We start from the raw sequence: 25,385 nt of genomic DNA on the forward strand, positions 1-25,385 counted from the left end.
TTAATTGAATTCATTCTTCCCTCTACCGGTAAATGTTCCACGTGCCACTGGCTGCAACACAAGCCCAAAGCATGATCAATCCACCCCTGTGCTTAATAGTTGGAGAGGGGTTCTTTTCATGAAGTTCTGCACCCCTTTTTCTCCAAATATACCTTTGCTCATTGTGACCAAAAAGGTCTATTTTAACTTCATCAGTCCACAGGGCTTGTTTCCAAAATGCATCGGGCTTGTTTAGATGTTCCTTTGAACCTTTTGAATGGAACTTTTTGGCCGCAAATTGGAGACAAGGTATGTGTTATGGCAGGACTTACAGTGGTATCCATCTACAGCGGATTGATAATTTATATAGTCTAGCAGATTCTCAACCAGAAATGGAAGACAAATATACAACTAAGCTTGCGACAGATTTTATCTAGGTTAATTATCTCACAAACTAAAGTGAATATAGGATTACCTACTTGGATAAATTACATCCATGAGGTAAATCCTGGTCAATTAAATGTATTTTGGTCTTTAAGCAAATTGATGAAGAAGACATCCCATCACCTCCTTGTTGGCTGAGATTTGTGCTATTATATGCAGTCAATAATTAAATATATTTTTAAAAAATCCTTAATTCCAAGAAACTTAACCTTGCCCTTTATCTGTCTTAAAGATATTACTCTTTTCTCCCAATTTTTTTCTGTTGCTTTTTTAAAATTAGAGAATAATACAGCATAAAAACAGGCTCCCTATCTCTTGTGTCCATGCTGAGCATCAAGTCATTCTTTATTAATTCCATTGGGTCGGCAGCCTTCTATACCTTGCTGAGTCAGCTGCCATCTTGATACTTAAATGTTGTGTTAGTATCTGTCTTCACCGTCTTCTCTAGCAGACCATTCCAGATTCCAGCCACCCTGAAGATAAAAAAAACTTTTGCTTAGATTCTCTGAATCTTTTACATTTTACCCTAAGTCTATAGCCTCTAGCTTTAGATAACTCTGCTATTGGGAAAATATTCCCTATTTATTCCCCCCCATAATTTTGTAAATCTATCAGGTTGCCCCCATCCCGTCCACCCAGAGCCTCCTGCACTCCATAAGAACCAAAATCCAGTTTATCTAGTCATTTCACATAACTGATCTACTCTGTTTCAGGGAACGTCCTGGTGAATCTCCTGTGCATTGTCTACAGTGCCTTTGTGTCCTTCCTATTTTGTGCCAATCTGAACTGTGTGTAGTTAATTAACATTTAGAAAGCTGTACCATAATCTACCTCAGCTATTAACGATAAATATTTTATATACCTTCTTAGCCACCTTATCTGCCACCTTTAGAGATCTTTGGATTTGTATGTTATTTTCCTTATATTCCTCAATATTCACTGCTGCTCAACCATTCATTGTGCAGATCTTGCACTTTGGGTTTATTAGTAAGGGTATCTTCACATAGTTATCAAGATTACATTCCATCTGTTGTTGATTACTCTGTCACCTACAACTATCTGCCTCACTATAAGCAACACCAATTTTCATGTCATCTGCAGACCAATTATATCTTCTACATTCATATCCAAACTGATAATGTATATAACAAACATGAGAGACCTAACACCAATATAATACCAGTCCTGCTGAAGTGTTTCAGCCTGGAATGTCAACTGTACTTTTTTCTATAGATGCTGCCTGGCCTGTTGAGTTCCTCCAGCATTTTGTGTCTGTTGCTTGGATTTCCAACATATGCAGATTTTCTCTTTGTTTGTTACCAATACAATACCTGTGGTACGCTACTGCTCACAAATTTCCAATCACAAAACCAACCCTCTGCCTTCTTTTACTTAACATACTGATTTTGGATCCAGTTTATATAATGGTTGAATTACATCATCCTAAGTTGAGAAATAAATGTTTTTAATTGACTGGGATTGAGCATAATAATGTTACTTTAAGTGTTAAGCATCTACATATTTCCCTTTGCTGGATAAATAATGAAGATAAGATGTTCCGTTGTAGGTTTAGTTGTACTTTAGTTTCTTGTAGCCAGAAGAAAATCCTCACTTATGTTTAGACAAAAAAACAAAATTGTCTTTGTACTGTTATCTCCAGATCAGCTCAACAATTTCTGAATTTGTTCCTGTTCCACCCACAGAGTGATATATTATAGCTGGGTCAAGATTTTTAATCATCTCAACAGCTTGATCCTGAAACCAGAGAGGAATTTCCAAGTAAGCTGCTCAAATCTGCTTGCATATCTGCCACGGGGGAAGTGGATTCTTGGGAGATTTCAGACCAATGAATTCTATTTAATACACTGGATTTGTTATTAAAACCCGGAAATTGGCTAAATTAACAAAACTGCTGAAAGAATTTTGTTTACTAGATATATCTAACTAAAGTTAAATGTGCCAAACTGTTTCTTATGAGGGTCCTGAAGAGATACTAATGACGCATACGGGAATATTTCTGCCATTGTGCATCTTACAAGTGGTCTGTTGATCTACTTCAACGTTCCAGAATAGAGGTAAAATAAAACTCATTTTGCCTTGAACAAATTATGAAACTTTTCTAAAGTGGAAGATTGCATGTAGACTACTGTTTCCACTTATCCACATGGAGTGAATCATAATTATGCTTGGTATAATAATGAAAAGTTATAAACTTTAATAATAATAGTTAGAAAAGGTCTCCCTTGTGAATGAGACTATAAATTTACATTTGGATATAAACCTTGATATCTTTAGGTGACCTCAGTGCCAAAAAGGAATATAAATGTCAACGTGGAATTCTTACTCCTTTTTTATATTTTATTTAGTTGAAACTCAATATTTCATATAACATTTGTAATGTGACTAATACACTCAAGAAATTAAATAAACACCAGAATGTTCCAAACAACAGGAATTCTGCAGATGCTGGAAATTCAAGCAACACACACCAAAGTTGCTGGTGAACGCAGCAGGCCAAGCAGCATCCGTAGGAAGAGGTGCAGTCGATGTTTCAGGCCGAGACCCTTCGTCAGGTCCTGACGAAGGGTCTCGGCCTGAAACGTCGACTGCACCTCTTCCTACAGATGCTGCTTGGCCTGCTGCGTTCACCAGCAACTTTGATGTGTGTTACCAGAATGTTCCTATTGCTTTGCTCAGCATGATTCAGGTGTTTTTATTAAGCCAAAGGAATACTAACAACAAAGCATTCAAAATGTATTTTAAGATTTGGCTAGTGATTTGTGAATTTTGTTAGGGTAAATTTTCATTACCTGGTGAGCTGTAACTTGGGGGATTGGTGGCGGAGGTGGGGGAGGAGGTGGTGATCTCCTGTCTAGTTCAGGCTCTGCACTGATTTTATTTTAAAGTTTAAAAAAAAATCGATTCCTCCTTGTTACATGAATCCAGTGAGTGTAGTGAAGTACCACAACTGTGAAAGTCGTGAGATCACTCGGGGTTTATTAGGTTCCTGAAAGTTAAACTCCAGTTTATGCACAACATTAGGGGCAGCTTGCGGTATTCCCAGGACATCCTTCGTACATCATCATTGAGTAATCCTTCTTGCACAACATCAGAAGGCTCAGCCCTTGTCATAGATCCTCCTGCAAGAGGAACAGAAGAGAAGCAATAAGGTTGTGGATAGCAGATCATAGAAGACAATGTTCCTGGCAGCTAGAAATGAAGGGAGGCCCATACTGGACAGGCAGACATGACCACTTTATGATTTTCTACAGGTTCTGCCCACAGAGAGAATGGTTGTAAGTGTGGAAGTGAGTGATATAGCTGGCTCATGGGTTACTTGAATTCATTTACCAATGACGGTCTGTGGTTGTAAATGAAAGGTCCCTGGCAGCAGCACGTGGGTAGATGAAATAGTGAAGAAGGCAGATGGGATACGAAACTTCATTAGGTGAGGCATTGAATTTAAGACTGAGGTTATTATTACATGACTTTAAAAAACATTGGTTTGGTCACAGCTGAATTACTGTGTACATTTCTGATTGCTGCCCCTTAAAAGGGAAGTGAATGCACGATTGAAGGTGGAGAGGAGACTCACCATGGCACTGCCTGGAATGTAGCATTTAGGTTATAAAGAGAAACTGGATAGTCTGGATTTGTTCGCTATCAAATGCTGCTGGTGGTGTACAGCAACATTTTGTGGGCAGCTTATAAAATTACTGGATATTCTATTAGCAACACTCGCAAAACACTGGAAGAACTCAGCAGATCAGGCATCATCTTTGGAAAAGAATCAACAGAGGATGTTACGGGCCAAGGCCCTGCTTCAGGATTGAAAATGAAGGAGGAAGATGCCAGAATAAAAAGATGGGGTGAGGGGAAAGAGGCTTGGTGGAAGAGGCCAGGTGGGGTGACAGTGGTGTGGAGGTAGGTATGAGGAGGTGTCTGAGAGTTGTCGCCTGGTCTGAGCAAGATAGAGGTCAGTGCACAGAGACAGTTTTCTGATGGTGTGGAGTGGGGTCATATTCTATTAGAGTATATACCTTCTGAATGACTATCACTGCAATCTGCAGCCTGTAATTTCCATTTCAGATACATGCTTTTGAACTGTCTAAACAAACTAGCAATTTTACGATGTCCTGAATTTGACCTTGAGAATACAGGTGCAGCCATCGCTGGGGTGACTTTTTGTTATTTGCACGTCAAACTTCAAACCAGATTAAAGCAGGAAACAAACTGGTGTTTAGCTCCACTAGTCCGTGCCGATTAAAGTACTGAATTAGATTAAAGCGTCAAGGCTGAAGAATGGAAAATGAACCGATGTTCAGCCACACAATTCCATGCTGATTAAAGCATCGAGCCAGATTAAAGCTTTGGGAACTGAGAGTGGTAAACGAACCGTGTTCTCCGTGCAAGCCAAGATATCCCACCTGAGCCCATCCCATTTGCCCGTGTTTAACTTGTCCTCCTCACTCCTACCATTGGGCGGGAGGTACAGGAGTCTTGGGTCCTATGCCGCCTGGTTTGGGAGCAGTTATTGCCCTGCAGCTATCTGGCTCTTGAACCAGCTTAAATCGCCTCAGCGTGGAATTAACTCTGCAGCCTGTAAACTCAATTTTGGGGACCCTGCAGTTGATGTTCTGTGTATTATTTTTTTTATTTGCCCAATTTGTTTTTTTTCTTTGCATGCGTGCTGCATCATCAAAGCTATTGGAGTAGCATTAATGTGCATCCTCTCCCCTTGACTGTCTACTTCCCTTGCTCTCTCCAATCTCACCCCCTAGGAACATGCAGCACTCCACTTACTTCTAACTAAATTTGACCTTGTCATTCAGACCTGCTGGGCAATAGTGTGCTATTGCTATCTGGAACTGACTTGCAGAGTCTCTGCAGTAAATAACACCAGGCCACATTTCCCAGGCTGTTTGATGTCAGGAGATCTCCCCTCCACAGTCTCCAACCTCATGATGCCACAACCCTACATTGCTTAATTCTATTTCTTGCCCAAGAATCAAAAATGGGAGTGCCTTGGTAGACCCATTGTTACTGCCTGCTCTTATCCCACTGAACTCATTTCTTCATACCCGAATTCTATCCATCTCCCTTTGTCCAGTCCCCTCTTACTTGCATTCCAGGCATTTCTCATGCCCTCCATCATTTTGATATCTACTTCCCTGTTCCTAACCAACTTATCTATATAGTCAATGTCCAGTGTCCAGATGAAGCTTAAGCTGATGGACTTTCAAGATGCCCACCCTCTACTAGGGTTGATGGAGCCCTCACACTATTTTCTCCATTTCTTACCCTGTCTTCTCATCATAAAGAACAATGATAGAGTTCCTTCATCTTTCACCCCACAGGCTCTCCATCCAACTTGTCATCATCCACCATTTTGGCCAGCTGTTATGTGATCCCACCACTAATCATCCCACATATCTTCCCCTACCCCCACCTGCTTTCTGCATGAACCTCTCTCTGCTGCTCTACTCAGCCATTCCCACACACCCCACCCCATCTCCTGACATTTTCTCTGCATCCATTGGCAGTATTGCATCTGTCCCTTCACCTCCTCCCTCACCACCATCCTGAAGACCTAAACAGCCCTTCCACGAAATACTTCCAAACAGGTTTACTGCATTTATTGCTCATGATGTAACCTCCCACATTTGAGTACATTAGTTAACAATTTAGTGGAGCACCAAGACTCTCTGCAATAGCCAGCTCAAGCTTCCAGTTGCATATCACTTCAACTTCACTTCCTGCTACCACTCCAACCTATCTGTCCTTGGACTTCTCCATTACTATGGAGAAGCCAAATGTAAATTGGAAGGACAGCACCTCACGTTACACTTGTGCAGCTTTCAACACAATGGAAAGAACATTACATTTTACAACTTCAGCTCACCCACACCTGTGTTGTTATCCCACACACAGTCTCCAGTCCACTTAATTATATTCTCCTTTTGTTCATCTTTTCTAGCCCCCTCCTCCACCTGCTCATCATCCCTTCCTCATCTTGCCTCAATCACCTACCAGTTTCTATCCAACTCTCCACTCTCACTTTTCTCAACCACCTCTCCCCAACTTCCCACTTATACTGCTGTATACTTATAATCTTTCCTCATCCTTCTCAGTTTTGATGCAAGATCTGAACCCAAAAATATCATGCTCCTTGACATGGAGTTCTTCCAGGGCTCTGTTTATTTTCTTCTTCCTGAGGAAGTGGCATCTCTTGCTTTATGGCCTGGCTGCTACCCACCAAAATGATCTCTCTTTCCATGTTCTCGGGATCCCTCCTGCCAGTTTTTATTCAGTGTGGTTCTGGCTGGATCTGCCCTCCATGGAGCAAGGAATTGCCCAGCTTTTCCTTCAGCTCTTCAGATGGATAATGTTACAGATTAATAACCATTAGGTCATTAACCATTATTTTCATATCATCATTTTCTTTACTGGTTCAGATTTCCAGTATCTGCTGAATTTTGCTTTTTGGATGACCACAATGATGGTTCTCCCTTGCTGAGGAACTCTTCTTATCACCTACTGGATCTTTCATGGATCCTTAGCCTGAAAAGCCCTACTGTGATTTTAACCTGGGAAGTGATAGCAAGTGGGCTAAATTCCATGCCTCAAATGAAGATACTGCAATGCATCTCTGATTTTTAGATGAGGATTATGCCCCAGACTGCTGTGTGAGTAGGTGTGGGTCAGCTGTGCAGTGCTGAGTTAGTTCAGAAGTGATTGACTTCTTGGACATCTGTGATTATCTGTAGGCAACTTCAAAATGAGTAGAATTTGTGCATTCACTGGAGTTGGTTTTCTTCTCTTAGTAACAGACGTCAGACTTGATATTTCAAATCCACAGGGACAAGACACATACTGTCTAGAAAATTATCTAAAGCCCAAGAGACAATTTATATGATTGAAAGTTTAAGCTGAATACACAGATGATGCTTTAGAAAACAAATCAAGTTTTTGCTTTCTTTTCTATTGTGTTGTTCTTGCCCCAATTAGCTCTCTTTTGACGTTTTTTTGTGCTTGGTAGTGCATCATATACCCTCTTAACTCTAGTATCTTGTGTTGTTTTAACAATGAGTCTCACTAATGAGTACTTCTGGTCCCCTGATTATTTCCTGTGGCTTATTTTGCAGTCATCACAGATAAAAGCTGGAGAAATAGTTTTTGTCTTTAATTCGGAAGCATTGAACCTGATTGTGGTACGTCTTCACTTGTCTTACCTGAACTTGAAACTATTATGGTGACTTGGGTTTTCTCGGTGTTAGTATTCATTTTGGATTTGTCAAAGCATTGTATATTAATGAAACGAACCAGAAGATTCTGAATTTTCAGAGACCTGATACGGTCAGCAGAACTTGAATGATAAAATTTTGAATGAGCAAAATTTTCTCCATGCAGTACAAGAATGCATCTTAAACATACAACAGCAGGGTATCCACAGTTTTCATGCATGGTTCATTTTTAGTTTCTTTTACCATTGTGTCAACCTTCTTAATTATGTGCTAAATGACAAAGAAATTTTGGTGTGAGCTCATGCCAAAGAACAATCATAGAACAGTACAGCACAGTACAGGCCCTTCAGCCCACAATGTTGTGATGACCCTCAAACCCTGCCTCCCATATAAGCTCCCACCTTAAATTCCTCCATATACCTGTCTAGTAGTCTTTTAAACTTCACTAGTGTATCTGCCTCCACCACTGACTCAGGCAGTGCATTCCACGCACCAACCACTCTCTGAGTAAAAAAACCTTCCTTTAATATCCCCCTTGAACTTCCCACCCCTTATCTTAAAGCCATGTCCTGTTGTATTGAGCAGTGGTGCCCTGGGGAAGAGGTGCTGGCTATCCACTCTATCTATTCCTCTTATTATCTTGTACACCTCTATCATGTCTCCTCTCATCCTCCTTCTCTCCAAAGAGTAAAGCCCTAGCTCCCTTAATCTCTAATCATAATGCATACTTTCTAAACCAGGCAGCATCCTGGTAAATCTCCTCTGTACCCTTCCCAATGCTTTCACATCCTTCCTATAGTGAGGTGACCAGAACTGGACACAGTACTACAAGTGTGGCCTAACCAGAGTTTTATAGAGCTGCAACATTACATCGCGACTCTTAAACTCTATCCCTCGACTTATGAAAGCTAACACCCCATAAGCTTTCTTAACTACCCTATCCACCTGTGAGGCAACTTTCAGGGATCTGTGGACATGTACCCCAAGATCCCTCTGCTCCTCCACACTACCAAGTATCCTGCCATTTACTTTGTACTCTGCCTTGGAGTTTGTCCTTCCAAAGTGTACCACCTCACACTTCTCTGGGTTGAACTCCATCTGCCACTTCTCAGCCCACTTCTGCATCCTATCAATGTCTCTCTGCAATCTTCGACAATCCTCTACACTATCTGCAACACCACCAACCTTTGCGTCGTCTGCAAACTTGCCAACCCACCCTTCTACCCCCACATCCAGGTCGTTAATAAAAATCACAAAAAGTAGAGGTCCCAGAACAGATCCTTGTGGGACACCACTAGTCACAATCCTCCAATCTGAATGTACTTCCTCCACCAACACCCTCTGCCTTCTGCAGGCAAGCCAATTCTGAATCTACCTGGCCAAACTTCCCTGGATCCCATGCCTTCTAATTTTGTGAATAAGCCTACCGTGTGGAACGTTGTCAGATGCCTTACTAAAATCCATATAGATCACATCCACTGCACTACCCTCATCTATATGCCTGGTCACCTCCTCAAAGAGCTCTATCAGGCTTGTTAGACACGATCTGCCCTTCACAAAGCCATGCTGACTGTCCCTGATCAGACCATGATTCTCTGAATGTCCATAGATCCTATCTCTAAGAATCTTTTCCAACAGCTTTCCCACCACAGCCGTAAGGCTCACTGGTCTATAATTACCCGGACTATCCCTACTACCTTTTTTGAACAAGGGGACAACATTCACCTCCCTCCAATCCTCTGGTACCATTCCCGTGACAACGAGGACATAAAGATCCTAGCCAGAGGCTCAGCAATCTCTTCCCTCGCCTCATGAAGCAGCCTGGGCAATATTCCGTCAGGCTCCAGGGACTTATCTGTCCTAATGTATTTTAACAACTCCAACACCACCTCTCCCTTAATATCAACATGCTCCAGAACATCAACCTCACTCATATTGTCCTTACCATCATCAATTTCCGTCTCATTGGTGAATACCGAAGAGAAGTATTCATTGCGGACCTCACTCACTTCCACAGCCTCCAGGCACATCTTCCCACCTTTATCTCTAATCAGTCCTACCTTCACTCCTGTCATCCTTTACCCTACTCGCCAAGGCTTTCTCATGCCCCCTTCTTGCTCTTCTCAGCCCCTTCTTAAGCTCCTTTCTTGCTTCCCTATATTCCTCAATAGACCCATCTGATCCTTGCTTCCTAAACCTCATGTATGCTGCCTTCTTCCACCTGACTAGATTTTCCACCTCACTTGTCACCCGTGGTTCCTTCACCTTACCATTCTTTATCTTCCTCACCGGGACAAATTTATCCCTTACATCCCGCAAGAGATCTCTAAACATCGACCACATGTCCATAGTACATTTCCCTGCAAAAACATCATCCCAATTCACACCCGCAAGTTCTAGCCTTATAGCCTCATAATTTGCCTTTCCCCAATTAAAAATTTTCCTGTCCTCTCTGATTCTATCCTTTTCCATGATAATGCTGAAGGCCAGGGAGTGGTGGTCACTGTCTCCCAGATGCTCACCCACTGAGAGATCTGTGACCTGACCCGGTTCATTACCTAGTACTAGATCTAGTATGGCATTCCCCCTGGTCGGCCTGTCTGCATACTGTGACAGAAATCCGTCCTGGACACACTTAACAAACTCTGCCCCATCTAAACCCTTGGAACTAATCAGGTGCCGATCAATATTAGGGAAGTTAAAGTCACCCATGATAACAACCCTGTTATTTTTGCACCTTTCCAAAATCTGCCTCCCAATCTGCTCCTCTGTATCTCTGGTGCTACCAGGGGGCCTATAGAATACCCCCAATAGAGTAACTGCTCCCTTACTGTTCCTGACTTCCACCCATATTGACTCAAAAGAGGATCATGCTACATTACCCACCCTTTCTGTAGCTGTAATAGTATCCCTGACCAGTAATGCCACCCCTCCTCCCCTTTTTCCACCCTCTCTATCCCTTTTAAAGCACTGAAATCCAGGAATATTGGGAATCCATTCCTGCCCTGGTGCCAGCCAAGTCTCTGTAATGGTCACTACATCATAATTCCATGTATGTATTCAAGCTCTCAGTTCATCACCTTTGTTCCTGATGCTTCTTGCATTGAGGTACACACATTTCAGCCCTTCTACCTTACTGTCTTTACACCGTTTATTCTGCTTCTCTTTCCTCAAAGCCCCTCTGTATAATAGAGCAACACACATCAAAGTTGCTGGTAAATGTGGCAGGCCAGGCAGCATCCATTGGAAGAGTTTCAGTCGACGTTTCAGGCCAAGACCCTTCGTCAGGACTAACTGAAGGAAGAGTTAGTAAGAGATTTGAAAGTGAGAGGGGGAGGGGGAGATCCTTGTTGTAATTGCATGTTGGCTTTTCTCGAATTATGTACATTTATTTTGGTCCGTTAAAACAAAACATTACTGAAGCTCTCACTATTTCAAAAATGCTCTACTTTTCTGCTTTGGTTTTTTGTGTCTTAAAGAAATATATTTCTGTAAATTATCTATTATAAATACTTCACAATTTTCCAGCTCAGCTGACAACACCAACTCCAACTACAATGTATCTCCCCTTTAAAAGGAACAAGTTAAACTTCAAACAGGTTTCCTGAAGGAAGTTGAAATGCTCTGAGCCATTGAAGATATTTTCCTCCTACTAATGGATTTCATTACCACTCATGAGAAAAGTAGAAAAAACCTGGAGCTGACATAAATCTGAAATTTTAAAAGAAGGGAAGAAAAAGCTGGAAATGTTCAGTAGGTGAAGCAGCTTCTGTGGAGAGTTAATGCTTCAGGTCAAAGATCACTCATCTGAATGAATCACCTTGATTAAAGATCACAGCTCAGAAATGTTAATTCTGTGCACAGATGATGCCTGACTTGCTGAGTATTTTAATCATCTTCTGCTTTTATACCACACACTAGGTTGGACTGAAAGAACTGTTTCTGTACTGTATTACACTGGACACTGAAGTCAGAATTGGGTTTAATATCACCAGCATATGTGGTGAAATTAGTTAACTTTGTGGCAGCAGTACAATACATGATAAAATATTGAGGAAAAAAACTGAATTACACCAAATATATATGTAAAAACAGAAATTTAGAAAAAAAAGTAGTGGGGTGGTGTTCATGGGTTCAACGTCCATTTAGAAATCAGATGGCAGAGGGGAAGAAGCTGTTCCTGAATTGCTAACTGTGTGCTTTCAGGCTTCTGTATCTCCTTGTTCATGGTAACAATAAGAAAAGGCATGTGGGTGGTGGGGTCCTTAATGATGGATGCCACCTTTCTGAGGCAGCACTTCTTGAAGATGTCTTTGATAGAACGGAGGCTAGTACCCACTAACCCACTGGGCCAGAACTCATTGATAATCATTGCTTTATGTGAAGTACCTGAAAAATAGATGTTGAACTGTACCTCTGAAAGCTATTAAAAATTTCATTCATTTTTGAAGTGAAACAAATTTAAGCCTTTTGCTTCCCAACCTTAATCTTATTGTTCAGTATCATTTCCAAAATTTGCAATATGCACAAATTACTGATTCAGTATGCTATTTAAAAATCACCTTTATATTAATATATGTGATGGCATATGTTGTTTTATAAGATATTGATTAATTCAAGTTTAAATTGTACTGTTAATTTCATCTCGCTGGCACTTCACTTTCCCAGAATTCATATGTAGAAAATGGTTTTATTATTTCAATTAATAATTGTGTGGCTTCTGATCTAATCTTGTAGTTGGTAAAAGAATTCAAACTAAAAAGAAAATAATGTCCAAGCAACAAAGCTGATTCACTTTAAATTTATCATTTAACAAATGGCTTCTATATCTTTCCCTTAGTTTCATGGAAGCAATGAAGATTCAGCCAAAACTTCAACTCCTTGACAATCCTGCGGCTTTTTACATGGGCTTTGGCTTTTTACTGATAGGCACCCTCTTTGTCCTGAGCAGCTTCTTTGCACTAGGATTCATTGGGACATTTTTAGGTGAGACAATTATGTTTTCCTATTGCTGTGATAATAGCCAAACATACAGGGATTCAATATTAAGTTTAACTTCTCTGACTTAAACTTGCCATACTTTTTACAGGTTGGTTGGTATAATTGATATAAGCTCTATTAAAAGTTGTGAATTAAGATTTTTCTGTGTCTATCAATAGAGTCTACTATTTATTCCATTATTTTATTTATCAGTATTTATCTGCCCTTGAATCAGTGCACTGTAGTGGTTCAGCTATTGGCCAGGAATTGGCACATAACCTGATCTGCTGCTTTTGTGTGCCAGTGATGGACTGCAGCATTTTAAAATATGGCTTACCTTATTATATAGGTCAACCTTCACTAATCCGGCACCACTGGGACCTGAGGTGCAGGATTAGTGAAAATGCCGAATTACAGAAGGATCACATTAAGCATAATCAGTGCCGGATTATCAAAGGAACCGGTTTACAGGTAGTCGGATTAGTGAAGGTCGACTGTAGATCTAGACATTGCTGCAAAGTTGCCTATAATCAGGTGTCCTGGTGACTCTTGCATCTGAGGCACTGAAGAGTGATCACAAATACAAGATGGTGTTGTTGGAAATATAGCCTAACATGGAATCAGTATTTTTAGGAATAAAGAAACTGGTGAGACAGCTGTAGTTTAGCTTTGCTCTTAATCAACGTTGTGTCTCGTGATTATTTGAGGAAGTCAAATGAACGCTACATTTTTTGCCTAGATGTCCAAAGTGACATTCTCCAAATGTATATACACATCATTAGCACCTATTGGAGAAAAGTCAGCCTTTAAATGTTTGCTTCTAAATTGACACTGATTACTAATATTAGTGCTAAATTTCAGATAATAGCTTTTTTCCTTGGAGCAATGGAGGATGAGAGGTGACCTGATAGAGGTGTATAAGATAATGAGAGGCATTGATCGTGTGGATAGCCAGAGGCTTTTTCCCAGGGCTGAAATGGCTAGCATGAGAGGGCACAGTTTTAAGGTGCTTGGAAGTAGGTACAAAGGAGATGTCAGGGGTAGGTTTTTTATGCAGAGAGTGGTGAGTGCATGGAGTGGGCTGCCAGTGACGGTGGTGGAGGCAGATACGATAGGGTCTTTTAAGAGACTCCTGGACAGGTACATGGAGCTCAGAAGAATAGAGGGTTATGGGTAACCCTAGGTAATTTTTTAGGGTAAGGACATGTCGGCACAGCTTTGTGGGCTGAAGGGCCTGTATTGTGCTGTAGGTTTTCTATGGTTCTATTACACACTAGACCATATTTCTATTTGTTTTAAAGAAGATAATCGTCAAGAGTTATAGACAGATCCAGTAGGAAATGTAAGGAAGAAGCTAAATAAAAAGTAAAATGCTAGAAGAATAAAGTGGGTTAAGCTGTATCAACAGAGATAAAGGGATGATTGATGCTTTGGATATAGACTCCATCAGGACAGTGCCTCAAGCTGAAAAAACAAACATGCCTTTGCATCTGCAAATGCTGCTTGACCCATTGAGTTTTTCCTGCTACTTTTTTGCTTCATTTTCTAGCATCTACAATCTTGTATATTTCCAGACCAAAAGAAATTACTGTAGAAACTTTGATCTGTAAAATATAGTTGTTTTGTTGGGTCTGAAATTTGCTCTGTTCTGTTCCTTTCCTGAATGCACCATCCTCTTGTAGGTGTCAGCCTCCCAGCAGTACCTAGTCGGAATGCCTAACAATATTCACTTATCAGCTGAGGCAATGAGTGTTGGTAGATCATTCAAATATTTGAGATCTTGGAGCAGATTGTGATCTTGTCTTGCCCATTGTTGGCTCATTTACTCTTCTACGTAAGGTATCTGAAACTTATAAGGGGTGATTTTATGTTAGTCATCCAAAACTGGTGATAAGTGAAAATCAGCTTGTTGATTTACAGTTGTGACTCCAATGTCTATAATAATGCTTTGTGTGAAAACTGCAAAGACCACTGAAGTTGGTTGTCCCTCTTTAAATTTGCCTGTTGATGTCATAAGGCCCCAACTGTAGTTTTAACAAGTATAGTATTAATCTGAATCCAGGTCGGAAAGGATTCAACATGTGAAGAGAACCAAATAATTGTTTTTCTCCTTGTTTACTTCTGCTTCTCTGGATTCCTAGAAAGATAACAACTTGCTCCAGCATCTCCCATGGCACTTTTCTGAAAAGCCCTTGCTACAACTTCTCTCACCCTTCCTTCAATTGTGTATTTTGGCCTTTACCAACATTCACTATCACTTCTTTTGAGCAAGTAAACCAGCAGCAAGGTATCCACATTAAATTGAATCGATGATTACTGTATGTTGCAAGAATTGGAGTGTGGTGTTGCAAATATTAAGGAACAAAGTTAATAATTTTCCCAATTTTTTCTTGTTTCTCTTTTGATCCCACCCTTTTTCAATTTTGTTTTACATTTTCATTTATTTCCGAAGTTCACCTCTGAGGCTCTTTTTACAGAGTAGTGTGCTTTTAAGCATATTTGCGTATAATTGTTTGGAGCAGGACATCTGAAGGCATGACCTTTTATTTAGTCTTTCTGTTGCACCTTTAAGTTCGCAGAGAGTTATCCACAAAACTGTTGAAAACATGATTTATTACGATCAAATCAGCTAACACTCTGAGACGTTTAACAATTCCTGGGTTATCTTATCCTTACTCTTATGTTGCTCACCAATTAAGTGTGACATTCAGTCCTAAGGAAGGGTCTCAGCCCGAAACGTTGACTATACGCTTTTCCATAGATACTACTTGGCCTGCTGAGTTCCTCCACCATTTTGTGTGTGTTGCTTGGATTCCCAGCATCTGCAGATTTCCTCTTGTATGTCTCATGTAATTGAGATTGTCATTGGTCTGTTGCACCTGCTTGATTCTTGTGTAACCTAATAAACATTTAAGAATATCTAGGTATTGGTATTGCAAGCAGTCGATATTGATATAGTCCTGTTTCTCAGTATGGCTGCTGGTTCCGCGGCTGTTGCAGTTTTTCGGTAGCTTGCTTAATTATGGAATCTAGAGGTTAATTAGCCCTAAATGAAAGATCTTCAATATTGGTGATCATGTCATCTTGTCATTATAAGAACATAAGAAATGGGAGCAGGAGTAGACCATCTGCCCCGTTGAGCCTGTTCGCCATTCAATAAGATTATGGTTGATCTGGCCATGGACTTATCTCCATCTACGTGCCTTTTTTCCATAACCTTTAATTCCCCTACTATGCAAAAATCTATCCAACCTTGTCTTAAATATATTTACTGAGGTAGTCTCCACTGCTTCATTGAGCAGAAAATTCCACAGATTCACCACTCTCTTGGAAGAAGCAGTTCCTCCCCATCTCCGTCCTATATCTACTCCCCCGAATCTTGAGGCCATGTCCCCTAGCTCTAGTCTCACCTACCAGTGGAAACAACTTTCCTGCCTCTATCTTATCTATCCCTTTCATAATTTTATATGTTTCTATAAAGATCTCCTCTCATTCTTCTGAATTCCAGTGACTACAGTCCCAAGTGACTCAATCTCTCCTCATAGTCTAACCTCCTCATCTCTGGAATCAACCTAATGAACCTCCTCTGCACCATCTCCAAAGTCAGTATATCCTTCCTCAAGTAAGGAGACCAGAACTGCACACAGTACTCCAGGTGCAGCCTCACCAGTACTCTGTACAGTTGCATCATAACTTCCCTGCTCTTAAGTTCAATCCCTCTACCAATGAAGTCCAACATTCCATCTGCCTTCTTGATGGCCTGGTGCACTTGCAAACCAACGTTTTGTGATTCGTGCACGAGCACTCCCAAGTCCCTCTGCACAGCAGCATGCTGCAATTTTTTTCCCATTTAAGTAATAATCTGCTCTTTCATTTTTCCTTCCGAAGTGGATGACCTCGCATTCACCAACATTGTACATCATAGAATGTGATTCTGCAGTAAGAAAATAAATAATAAATAATTGGTGTCTTAATATTTCCTTATCACTGCAGAATATTGATGATACAACAAAATATATCAAGGATGATGTCCTCTAGCCGCAGCTACTCAAGGATTTAGCAACACACATCAAAGTTGCTGGTGAACGCAGCAGGCCAAGCGGCATCAGATGCTGCTTGGCCTGCTGCGTTCACCAGCAACTTTGATGTGTGTTGCTTGAATTTCCAGCATCTGCAGAATTCCTGTTGTTTGCGAGGATTTAGCAGGTGTTTTACTTGCATCACAAGTCAGAGCTAGGCCTGCATATAATTCCAACTGAGAAAAATGTGATCCAGATTCTCCTATAATACAACTTTGATGCAGAAATCTTGTAGGAGTTGCTCATAACAGGGAGATGTTAGTCAAATTTCACAATTGATGTAATTTGTCCAGGAACTTGAGACAAATACAAGAAGGCTGCGAGTGGAACAGCTAAGGATTTTCAGAGAGAAGGCATTTTACTACTCAGGGTAAAGAGAGGCAAGACTGCGCAGGCGCGTGACATCAGTCATTAGAGTGGGAAAAGTTTAAAAAGAAGACCGCCATATCCAGCAAGCAGCAGAGTGATAGGGCTGTGGCTCAACGGGCTTAGGTGGTAACAGGACAAGGTGAGGTAGGTTTACCTGTGTTAATTGCAGAAAAGAAGTGTGTGTGAGGCCAGTGTTCTGTGCTTGGTGTCAGATGTGGGAAGTCGTGGAGTCTCCCAGCCTCCCGGATGGCCATATCTGCACCCGGTGTGTCGAGCTGCAGCTCCTAAAGGACCGTGTTAGGGAACTGGAGTTGCAGCTCGATGACCTTAGTCTGGTCAGGGAGAGCGAGAAGGTGATAGAAAGGAGTTATAGGCAGGTGGTCTCACCGGGGCCACGGGAGACAGGCAAGTGGGTAACAATCAGGAGAGGGAAGGGGAAGAGTCAGGTACTAGAGAGTGCCCCTGTGGCTGTCCCCCTGACCAATAAGTACTCCTGTTTGAGTACTGTTGAGGGGGACAGCCTACCTGGGGAAGCAACAGTGGCCGTGCCTCTGGTACAGTGTCTGGCCCTGTGGCTCAGAAGGGTAGGGAAAGGAAGAGGAAGGCAGTAGTGATAGGGGAATCTATAGTTAGGGGGTCAGACTGGCGATTCTGTGGACGCAGGAAAGAAACTCAGATGGTAGTTTGCCTCCCAGGTGCCAGGGTCCGGGATGTTTCAGATCGTGTCCATGATATCCTGCAGTGGGATGGAGAACAGTCAGAGGTCGTGGTAGATATTGGTACCAATGACATAGGTAGGAAAAGGGAAGAGGTCCTGAAAACAGACTACAGGGAGTTAGGAAGGAAGTTGAGAAGCAGGACTGCAAAGTTAGTAATCTCAGGATTACTGCCTGTGCCACGTGACAGTGAGTATAGGAATAAAATGAGGTGGAGGATAAATGCGTGGCTGAGGGATTGGAGCAGGGGGCAGGAATTCAGATTTCTGGATCATTGGGACCTCTTTTGGGGCAGGTGTGACTTGTATAAAAAGGATGGGTTGCACTTGAATCCCAGGGGGACCAATATCCTGGCGGGGAGGTTTGCTGAGGCTACTGGGGAGAGTTTAAACTAGAATTGTTGGAGGGTGGGAACCGAACTGAAGAGGCGGTTGGCTCACAAATAGAGAAAACTTGGAGACAGTATGTGAGGGAGGATAGGGAGGTGATAGAGAAGGGATGCGCTCAGACTGACGGTTTGAGATGTGTCTATTTTAATGTAAGGAGTATTGTGAGCTTAGAGCGTGGATCAGTACTTGAAGCTATGATGTGGTGGCCATTACAGAGACTTGGATGGCTCAGGGACAGGAATGGTTACTTCAAGTGCCGAGTTTTAGATGTTTCAGGAAGGACAGGGAGGGAGGTAAAAGAGGTGGGGGCATGGCACTGCTGATCAGAGATAGTGTCACGCTGCAGAAAAGGAGGAAGTCATGGAGGGATTGTCTACTGAGTCTCTGTGAGTGGAAGTTAGAAAGAGGAAGGGGTCAATAACTCTACTGGGTGTTTTTAATAGAGCACCCAATAGTAACAGGGACATTGAGGAGCAGATAGGGAGACAGATTCTGGAAAGGTGTAATAATAAAGTGTAAGGTTGTTGTGGTGGGAGATTTTAATTTCCCAAATATTGGCATCTCCCTAGAGTGAGGGGTTTAGATGAGGTGGAGTTTGTTAAGTGTGTTCGAGAAGGTTTCCTGACACTATGTACAAAGTAGATAAGCCGACAAGAGGACAGGCTGTACTTGATCTGGAATTGAGAAATGAACCTAGTCAGGTGTCAAGTCTCTCAGTGGGAGAGCATTTTGGAGATACTGATCACAATTCTACCTCCTTTGCCATAGCATTGGAGAGGGATAGGAACAGACAAGTTAGGAAAGCATTTAACTGCAGTAAAGGGAAATATGAAACTATCAGGCAAGAACTTGGAAGTATAAAATGGGAACACATATTCTCAGGGAAATGTATGGCAGAAATGTGGCAAATGTTCAAGGGGTATTTGTGTGGTGTGTGCATAGGTACGTTCCAATGAGACAGGAAAAGGATGGTAGGGCACAGGAACCGTGGTGTACAAAGGCTGTTGAAAATCTAGTCAAGAAGATAAGAAAAGCTTACGAAAGGTTCAACAAAACTAGGTAATGATACAGATCTAGAAGATTATAAGCCTAGTAGGAAGGAGCTTACAAATGAAATTAGGAGAGCCAAAAGGGGTCATGAGAAGGCCTTGGTGAGCAGGATTGAGGAAAACCCCAAGGCATTCTACAAGTATGTGAAGAGCAAGAGGATAAGACGTGAGAGAAAAGGACCAAACAAATGTGACAGTGGAAAAGTGTGTGTGGGATCGGAGGAGATAACAGAGATACTTAATGAATACTTCAGTATTCACTGTGGAAAAGGATTTTGGTGATTGTAGTGATGACTTGCAGTGGACTGAAAAGCTTGAGCATGTAGATATTAAGAAAGAGGATGTGCTGGAACTTTTGGAAAGCATCAAGTTGGATAAGTCACCGGGACCAGCTGAGATCTACCCCAGGCTACTGTGGGAGGCAAGGGAGGAGATTGCTGAGCCTCTGGCAATGATCTTTGCATCATCAACGGGGACGGGAGAGGTTCCGGAGGATTGGAGGGTTGCGGATGTTGTTCCCTTATTCAAAAAAGAGAGTAGAGACAGCCCAGGAAATTATAGACCAATGAATCTTACTTCAGTGGTTGGTAAGCTGATGGAGAAAATCCTGAGAGGCAAGATTTATGAACATTTGGAGAGGTTTAATATGATTAGCATGGCTTTGTCAGGGACAGGTCATGCTTTACGAGCCTGATTGAATTTTTTTGAGGATGTGACTAAACACATTGATGAAGGAAGAGTAGTAGATGTAGTGTATATGGATTTCAGCAAGGCATTTGATAAGGTACCCCATGCAAGGCTTATTGAGAAAGTAAGGAGGCATGGGATCCAAGGGGACATTGCTTTGTGGATCCAGAACTGGCTTGCCCACAGAAGGCAAAGAGTGGTTGTAGACGGGTCATATTCTGCATGGAGTTCGGTCGCCAGTGGTGTGCCTCAGGGATCTGTTCTGGGACCCTTACCCATCGTGATTTTTATAAATGACCTGGATGAGGAAGTGGAGGGATGGGTTTGTAAGTTTGCTGATGACACAAAGGTTGGGGGTGTTGTGAATAATGTGGAGGGCTGTCAGAGGTTACAGCGGGACATTGATAGGATGCAAAATTGGGCTGAGAAGTGGCAGATGGAGTTCAACCCAGGTAAGTGTGAAGTGGTTCATTTTGGTAGGTCAAATATGATGGCAGAATATAGCATTAATGGTAAGACTCTGTGGCAGTGTGGAGGATCAGAGGGATCTTGGGAACCAAGTCTATAGGATGTTCAAAGCAGCTGCGCAGGTTGACTCTGTGGTTAAGAAGGCATATGGTGTATTGGCCTTCATTAATCGTGGAACTGAATTTCGAAGCCAAGAGGTAATGTTGCAGCTATATAGGACCCTGGTCAGACCCCACTTGGAGTACTGTGCTCAGGTCTGGTCGCCTCACTACAGGAAGGATGTGTAAACCATAGAAAGGATGCAGAGGAGATTTACAAGGATGTTGCCTGGATTGGGGAGCACGCCTTATGAAAACAGGTTTGTGAACTCGGCCTTTTTTTCTTGGAGCGACGGAGGATGAGAGGTGACCTGATAGAGGTGGAAAGATGATGAAAGGCTTTGATCGTGTGGATAGTCAGAGGCTTTTTCCCAGGGCTGAAATGGCTGCCACAAGAGGGCACAGGTTTAAGGTGCTTGGGAGTAGGTACAGAGGAGATGTCGGGGGTAAGTTTTTTATGCAGAGTGGTGAGTGCGTGGAATGGGTTGCCGGCAACGGTGGTGGAGGCAGATATGATAGGGTCTTTTAAGAAACTTTTGGATAGGTACTTGGAGCTCAGAAAAATAGAGGGCTATGGGTAACCCTAGTGATTTCTAAGGTTAGGACATGTTCGGCACAGCTTTGTGGGCCAAAGGGCTTGTATTGTGCTGTAGGTTTTTCTATGTTTCTATGAACTCAGCATGTCAGGCAGCATCTAGGAAAAGAAATACACATTTGCCGTTTCAGGCTGAGACCTTTCTTCAGGACTGGAAAGGAAGGGGGAAGAAGCCAGAATAGGCACGTGAGGAGAAGAAAAAGGATAAATGGGGAGCCAGAACATGGAATGGAAAAGGATAGAAGGGGTAGAGGGAGAAATTACCCAAAGTTAGAGAAACCAGTGTTCATACTGTCAGCTTAGCAGCTACCAGACGGATATGAGGTGTTGCTCTTCCAACCTGAGAGCGGCCTTATCATGGCAGTCAAGAAGGCCACATTCTGATATGTCAGAATGGGAATGGGGATTGGAATTAATATGGGAAATCCTGCTTGTTGAGTACAGAGCAATTTGCTCCAAGTTAAGTTGATCTTCAGAGCTGAAGCTCTGATCTCCGGTTGGCATAGAGCAGATGTTGCTTTAACTTCACTTATTTTATGGAGTGTAGGATCCCTGATAAGACCAGGCGTTCACTGTTCATCTTTAGTTAGACTTAAAAAGAATTAGCTTCCTGAACTAGAGCAACAAAGCCACCATACCGCTGAGCTTTTTCTTCCTTTGAACTTGTTTTTGTATGTAGCTATGTCTAGTGGTATTTATCCACGGTTACCTGTCATGTTGCTCCTGATTTCACAGCCTCCAGCTGATGTACAGCAAATTCAGAAGAGACAGCATGCGGCTTTGTTAGAATAAATGGTTCCCTGCAGTGCACAGCAGTGCTTGGCTGATGAGAAAGAAACCACAAGTGAGACCGCAGTCATAGTATGTTGTATTAACAGCACAGATATGGGACATTAGCTACTATGCTGATAATTACAATCCACATGAGTTCTCACTAACTCCACTTCATCTAACCCCTGTCACCATATCCTCCTGTATCTTTTCCTGTCTTATAGTAACTTGGCTGCTCTTTAAATAGACTGATGAAAATAAAAATTGAATGGTGGATGTTATTTTTTGTATGACATTAAAATAAAATTCAATTTGGATCCTGCAAATTTGTAGAATGTGAAAGAATGAACCATATCCTCCAAATAAAAGTGTGATGCTCAGTCCTCCACCCCTCTATCCCATGTCTAACCTGTCTTTATTATTTTTCTCTGTTGAATATGACTGATTTCCCACATCTTACAGCAAGCAAATATTGCTGAATTGTAGTTGTGCACTGAATGCACAATAGTCATGTATATTTGGCAGTGTTTCACGAACACAAATGAAGTGAAGCATCAGGTTGTGCTGAAACCCTTAATGAAAGTATAACTGTAAATTCAATTGTGACTGGAAAGCAAATTTTGAAAAATGACAGTAATCCAAAATCAACCCAAACCAAGAGGTATGTTTTGGTGTTACCGCAGTGAATTTTATTTAAGTTCAGATCCCGAAGTCCAATTATGTCCGTTGTTAATTTGGGCTGTGTTCAGTGTGACATACACATGAATATGGGCTGCCATATGTACATAGCAACATTGCTTTGATGTCACTTGCAGAAAATTTATTGTCACGATTAAGACTTGTTGCCCTCAGCAAAGCAAATCTTGACTGGAGAAATATTTTGTTTAGTGATTTCCATTAAATGGTGGAAGATGTTTAATTCCATATACTTTTACTGTGATATAAAAAGATACTTTATATTTTTGTTTGATATTTTCTAGCTGGCTGCTGGTGACGAGTGGTGTTCCACAAGGGTTTGTGTTGCAACTGATCATTTTTACGTTATATGTCAGTGATTTGAATGATGGAACTGATGGCTTTGTTGCAAGGTTTGCAGATGACACAAAGATAAGTGGAAGGGCAGGTAGCTTTGAGGAAGTATAGAGGCTAGAAGAAGGACTTGGATTAGGAGAATGGGCACATTGGTGGAAGAAATCAAAGTGTTGACTATTTTCTGAATGGAGAGAAAATACAAACTGGAGCACACAGGGACTTGGGAGTTCTTGTGCATGATTCCTTAAAGGTTAGTTTGCAGGTTGAGTGTGTGAGGAAGGCAAATGCGGTGGTAGCATTCATTTCAAGCGGATTGAAATATTGGATGTAATGTTGAGATTTTATAAAGCATTGGAGAGGCCTCACTAAGAGTATTGCGAGCAACTTTAGATCCCTTATCTTCGAAAGAATGTGCTGAAACTGGAGAGGATTCCAAGGAGGTTCACGAAAATGATTCTAGGATTGAATGGCTTGTCATATGAAGAGCATTTGATGGCTCTGGGCCTGTATTCACTGGAATTCAGAAGAATGAGGGGTGACCTCACTGAAACCTATTGAATGGTGAAAGGCCTTTTGATAGAGTGCATGTGGAGAGGATGTTTTCAATGGTGGGTGAGTCTTAAGACCAGAGAACACAGTCTCAAAATAGAGGGGCGTTCTTTTAGAGCAGAGATGAGGAATTTATTTAACCAGAGAGTGGTGAATCTGTGGAATTTGTTGCCACAGGCTGCTATGGAGACCAAGCCTTTATTTGGTTGATGGATTCTTGATTGGTCAGGGCGTGAAGGGATATGGAGAGAAGGCAGGAGATTGGGGCCGAGATGAAAATTGGATCAATCATGATGAAATGTCTGAGTAAACTTGATGGGGCAAATGGCCTAATTCTGCTCCTATATCTTAAGATCTTATGGTCTTATTTTATTTGGACCTCTGTCAAACTATTATTTTGCCCCAAATTTAAGTAAAGTTACCTTGTATAAATACTGAAATGGGTCTAATTTGGATAAGTGAACTCATCAAGTTTTGGGCCAGTGATGTTAAGGAAAGTGGTAAACATAGTCAATCTCTCCTAGAAAATCTTTTTTTGCGCTGCAGGATTGGAAAGATTTGAAGCACCTACTGACTGCAATTAGAATAAGTATTTTAGTGGAGAACGAAACAGTTATTTCAGGTCAGTGCCTTCTCATCAGAATAGGCAGTCATGAAATACACATTCTTTTAGTTGTAGGGAAGGGTGGACAGAAAAATTGGAGTATCTGAAACATCTTGGACCTAGAGAAACACACTGATACAGACAGTTCTGGTTACAAAACTACAAATCTGCACAATATGATGCAAATATAGCCTTACAATTGAATGTACGTAGGTTACAACAGTATCCATCAAAACTTGCAATAAGTCTGCGTACCCTTTTTTAAAGAAACCTGGTGTACTGAATCATTCATTGTTAATTATAAGGTTAAGTGAGGTGACGGTCTTTCTGTTGATTGTCATTTGGTATTGTGAATGCAGAGCAACACATCATTGACTTAAAACTCCACAGAATGCTTCAGCCCAAGAATGAGGCAGCACCCCACATACTACACTACCTTGATTGACATTATTTAAAAGCTTCCAGGCTCCAGTGCTGCTTAAGTGAGTGCTAACAACAGGAATTCTGCAGATGCTGGAAATTCAAGCAACACACATCAAAGTTGCTGGTAAACGCAGCAGGCCAGGCAGCAGCTGTAGGAAGAGGTGCAGTCGACGTTTCAGGCCGAGACCCTTCGTCAGGACTAACTGAAGGAAGAGTGAGTAAGGGATTTGAAAGTTGGAGGGGGAGGGGGAGATCCAAAATGATAGGAGAAGACAGGAGGGGGAGGGATGGAGCCAAGAGCTGGACAGGTGATAGGCAAAAGGGGATACGAGAGGATCATGGGACAGGAGGTCCGGGAAGAAAGACAAGGGGGGGGGACCCAGAGGATGGGCAAGAGGTATATTCAGAGGGACAGAGGGAGAAAAAGGAGAGTGAGAGAAAGAATGTGTGCATAAAAATAAGTAACAGATGGGGTACGAGGGGGAGGTGGGGCCTTAGCGGAAGTTAGAGAAGTCGATATTCATGCCATCAGGTTGGAGGCTACCCAGACGGAATATAAGGTGTTGTTCCTCCAACCTGAGTGTGGCTTCATCTTTACAGTAGAGGAGGCCGTGGATAGACATGTCAGAATGGGAATGGGATGTGGAATTAAAATGTGTGGCCACTGGGAGATCCTGCTTTCTCTGGCGGACAGAGCGTAGATGTTCAGCAAAGCGGTCTCCCAGTCTGCGTCGGGTCTCGCCAATATATAAAAGGACAGATCGGGAGCACCGGACGCAGTATATCACCCCAGTCGACTCACAGGTGAAGTGTTGCCTCACCTGGAAGGACTGTTTGGGGCCCTGAATGGTGGTAAGGGAGGAAGTGTAAGGGCATGTGTAGCACTTGTTCCGCTTACACGGATAAGTG

General features: G+C 41.9%; 1 protein-coding gene across 1 annotated transcript in view; it reads left to right on the forward strand.

Moving 5' to 3' along the window:
• The window catches only part of pemt (phosphatidylethanolamine N-methyltransferase), a 134,630-nt gene that overhangs the window by 64,056 nt on the left and 45,189 nt on the right, over positions 1–25,385 (forward strand). The window contains exon 4 of the mRNA XM_063058836.1: positions 12,508–12,653. Coding sequence (XP_062914906.1) covers positions 12,508–12,653 — 146 coding nt within the window. The remainder of the gene's footprint in view (positions 1–12,507; positions 12,654–25,385) is intronic.

This window comes from Mobula hypostoma, chromosome 9, assembly GCF_963921235.1.
Source record: "Mobula hypostoma chromosome 9, sMobHyp1.1, whole genome shotgun sequence".
NCBI classification, from domain to species: Eukaryota; Metazoa; Chordata; class Chondrichthyes; order Myliobatiformes; family Myliobatidae; genus Mobula; species Mobula hypostoma.